Genomic DNA, 3788 nt, shown 5'->3' on the forward strand with positions numbered 1-3788 from the left:
GTCACAGAGCCCGACGCCTGTGACCGCGGCTCCCTCCCGGGGATTGTGGTTGGGAGAGGCCAGGGCCTCGGGAAAGGCGTTCCCACCCTCCGTTTGGGGGGAAAGCGGACAATTGGAAATGCTGACCCCCCATGTCTGTTCCAAAACCGCTTTCTTGGAGGCAAGTACATTCTTCCTGTCGGAGGTCCCAGCCTCCCACACCACGAGTTACTGGCTGGCGGGGACAAGTGGGAAGGCCAGTCCTGGGCTGGGCTGCAGGAGAGGCAAGTTTCGTCCCAGCGCTGGGGACTCCTCGGGGCCCCGCACTCGGAGGCGCTCGCCCCCCGCCCCCGCCCCCGCCCCCGCCCCCGCCTCCGAGCCCGCTGCTCTTCCACCGCCGCCGACCGCCAGGGGGCGAGGCGGCCACGACCTCCCGTCACTGAGGCGAGACAGGTGGTGGGGGCCGCGTGGGGGGGACACTCATTCAGCGCAAAAGCCCCCTCCCTCCCGGTGGATCTCATCCCCTCCCAGTCCCGGCCAAGCGAGGGCGAAACAGGAAGCGGAGCCCTGTGAATGGGATGGAGTTTTTATTAGTGAAACAAGCAGAACAGGGTGAAATTTGTTTGTATTTGGCAAAAGCAGACATTCCTTGTGAGCCCTGGAAGCCAGAGAGGACCCCTGTCTACCATTTATGACCTTCCACACCATTCACGAGCCAGGATAGTAAATGTAAAACTGCAAAATTCCTATAGTCCCTTGTGTTTGCACCAAGTAGAGAAAACGATCTAAAGCAATGGACTGTCTCAGCGAAGGGTGCCCGGTGCCTGGGGATCCTGCACCTGATACCGGCTCTAGGTGTCGGGCCTCCAACAGCAAAGTATCCCTCAGGATTGTCCAGAAACATGGAAGGAGGACCCATGACCAACTTAGGACAATTTAGAAAATTAAAGGAGGAAGAATAAGAAGAACGGTTGAAGCTGAGTGTCTCATGTGCCCAAACATCCATTCCACGTCCCAGAGCTCTGTCAGCACCAGGGACCTGTCACCAGGCTCAACAGGAAGCTGAGTCCAACAGCCAACTTGTCACCAGGTCCTCTGTCTCCTGACGCTGCAGAGAGAGGGCCAGGAATGGAGGGACAGACAGAGCATGGAGAGAGGAGTAGAAAAGAGAGACAGGAGGACAACAGAGAGGGTGAGAGAGAAAAACAAAAGGAGAGAAATGGAGAAGTAGATTGAGGAGAACAGGTGGCCGGGGACAGGGGGACACCAAGAACAGGGCAGGGAGGTCGCACCCAGACCCTCCCCGGTCCCCTGCACGCCCTGCTCCTGTGAGAGGACAGGACCTTACCTGGCACAAACCCTGTCGTCCAAGGACCGGGCCGAAGAGCACGTCTGGCCTCTCACTTTTACCACGAAGGTCTCCTGGGGTCTGAATGACCAGGGGCAGCGCTGCTCGAAGCGGACCCTGAAGGTGCAGTTTCCACACTGAGGTGGAGCTGCCTCCAACGCCCCGGCTCGGTTGGAAACTGTTCTGTCCAGCAGAGGTTTCATGACCACGGCGGAACAAACTTACCCAGGACACTGTATTTTGTCTTGGGGGCGGAAAGGAGGTGTCTGTCCCCTCTAGTGGAGAAAGTGCAAGACCTCTGTACCCCATGCTTTTTATTGATAAGGGTACACATGGGAGATATAAGGTCAAAATTCATAAATCATCAATAGCTTCTAGGCCCCTGGATAACAGTTGACAGTTACAGATTACAAGTATCAATATAGAGGGCACAGTGACCAATCTGTGTTACAGTCTATTAAACATCTTGACGCCACACTGGCATTAGGTACAACGTTTCATACATTCCTTGCCAGAGATTGTTTATAGTTAACTGAGAGGTAAGAAAAGCAGAGCATGCTCCAAAGCATAATGAGCATTGTTTAAGTCCAGTTGCCATGGGAACCCTCTGAGTGGCCTACAGTCCTGTTTGCCTCAGCTTTCCAGTGTTCTGTTGAGACTTAGAGGCTTCCTGGGGGAGCACCTGGCTCATGGTTTCGGCTACAATTCCCGAAACCACACCCCCGGGTCCTGCTCAAGGGCACCACGGCATTGTCATAGCAACAGTATCGCTGGGGGTCATAGAACTTGTCCCAACATGGTGTGTGTGACTGGCACAGCATCAGGTGAGCGCCCGTGGGAGACACTGGAGGAGACAGAGCTGGTGTGGCCCAGATGGCAAGGCAGGTGGGGCCCAGCCCAGGGTTGTCTGGGAGCTGCACCGCACCCCCAAGTGTCCCTGTCCCTCCTGGCCTCACCTGGGGCTCCGTGGGAGCAGAGGAGGGTGACGATGCACAGAGCAGCCAGGACAGCTGAGGGAGAGGATGGAGGAGGTGCGGCTGAAGGGGAGCCCTGCCTAGAAGGACTGAGGGGTCTCTGGGCTGACTGAGGCTCAGGGGGAGGTCTTGGGTGGGACCAAGTCCTCTGTGTTCAGGGGCCTTGGGATTATGGTCCTGTGGAAGGCGAGAGCTCCTGGCAGGACTCCTGGGATAAGTGGGCCAGGACTCTGGGTCAGGTTCGTGTTTCCTGGGCAGGAGCTGAACGCAAGGCTCAGGCGCTGTCAGGCTCTCCAGGGGCTGAGCTGACTGGGCTGTTATGCGGGGGACCCGCAGGAAAGGTTAAGAGACTGGGTTTGGAGGGGATGGGACATGGGTGGCCCTGGGCATGAGTTTCAGGAGTGAATCAGACATGGATGGAGATGAGATTGCGGATGTGGATTGGCTAAGGCCCGGCGCCAAGGAGGAGGGCGGGGCTGAGGTTGGGATGGGTGGTGACTGAGATCAGAGAGGGGCTCCCAGGGAACTGGGGTTGGGTCCCCCTTACCCAGGCTGTAGCATTGGGGAGCCATGGCTCTGGGTTGGCTGCAGCAAAATCAGAGGAAGGTCTGCATCTTCTAGCAGGTGCTTTCATTTGATAAGAGGCGATGTCACCGATTCTCCTTCCTCTGTCCTGACCTGCAGAGACATGCTGGGACCTGGGGCTAGGACATATCCTGAAATCATATCTGGCACTTGGAATCCTTTGGCAGCCAGGAGAGGACAGAGGCCCCAGCCCACCTGGATACTCTCCAAATGCCTCCCGTTCATGCCCAGCAGCACAGCCTTGTCACCAGGCAGGACGGCACAGGGCGTGGCTCAGAGCTAAACACACTCTTCCAGAATGAATCCACCAAAGAGCTTTTTAGTGCATCATCTGAGCCTTCTGCTTTTCCCACTTTCTTTTTTTTTTTTAATATGCTTTATTGATTATGCTGTTACAGTTGTTTCAATTTCTTCTCCCTTTGTTCCCCTCCACCCAGTGACCCCCCTCCTTGCAGTTGTCCCCTCCACTTAGTCCATGTCCATTGGTTGTGCATATAGTTCTTCTCAACATCTTTCTATCTACTCCACTCACTCCTAATATGCTTCTTAATTCCTGTACCATCTCCCTCCCTTTCCCCCTTCCCCCTCCCTGCTGACCTCTCCCCAAAATGTTCCCCATACCTATAATTCCTTTCCCACTCTCGTTGCCTACTTCGTTTGCCTTTGTTTCAATTCGCTAGCTTCTGTTGTTAGTTGTTGTGATACAGTTTTCATTTTAATGTTCATAGCTTTGATCCTCTTTCTCCTAAACAAGTCCCTTTGATATTTCGTATAACAGTGGTTTGGATCTGATGAACTCCTTCAGTTTTACTTTGTCCTGGAAGCACTTTCTCTGCTCTTCTATTCTGAATGACAGTTTCACTGAATAGAGTGATCATGGTTATAAGTTTTTGCTTTCATTA

The 3788-nt window shown here is 54.5% G+C and overlaps 1 protein-coding gene across 1 annotated transcript; it reads right to left on the reverse strand.

The window, feature by feature from the left end:
* Window positions 1-207: 207 nt before the first annotated feature.
* Window positions 208-2909, reverse strand: LOC149994966 (insulin growth factor-like family member 1). Its single transcript, XM_090259103.1, has 5 exons — window positions 2849-2909; window positions 2284-2337; window positions 2046-2171; window positions 1328-1475; window positions 208-418 (listed from the first exon to the last, which is right to left on the reverse strand). The coding sequence occupies exons 1-5, from the start codon at window positions 2871-2873 to the stop codon at window positions 208-210; spliced, it is 564 nt and encodes a 187-aa protein (XP_090115229.1). The 5' UTR covers window positions 2874-2909.
* Between the last annotated feature and the right edge of the window lie 879 nt (window positions 2910-3788).

The sequence above is a fragment of the Furipterus horrens genome, unplaced genomic scaffold (assembly GCF_987537825.1).
Source record: "Furipterus horrens unplaced genomic scaffold, mFurHor1.1.pri manual_scaffold_13, whole genome shotgun sequence".
NCBI classification, from domain to species: Eukaryota; Metazoa; Chordata; class Mammalia; order Chiroptera; family Furipteridae; genus Furipterus; species Furipterus horrens.

Excerpts from the sequence above, each read along its gene's own strand:
- LOC149994966 (XM_090259103.1), bottom strand. The coding sequence starts at position 2,873 with ATGGCTCCCCAATGCTACAGCCTGG. Across the intron at positions 2,338-2,848 it reads TCCCCAATGCTACAGCCTGG|CTGTCCTGGCTGCTCTGTGC; the intron begins GTAAGGGGGACC and ends CCTCTCCCTCAG. Across the intron at positions 2,172-2,283 it reads CTGCTCCCACGGAGCCCCAG|TGTCTCCCACGGGCGCTCAC; the intron begins GTGAGGCCAGGA and ends TGTCTCCTCCAG.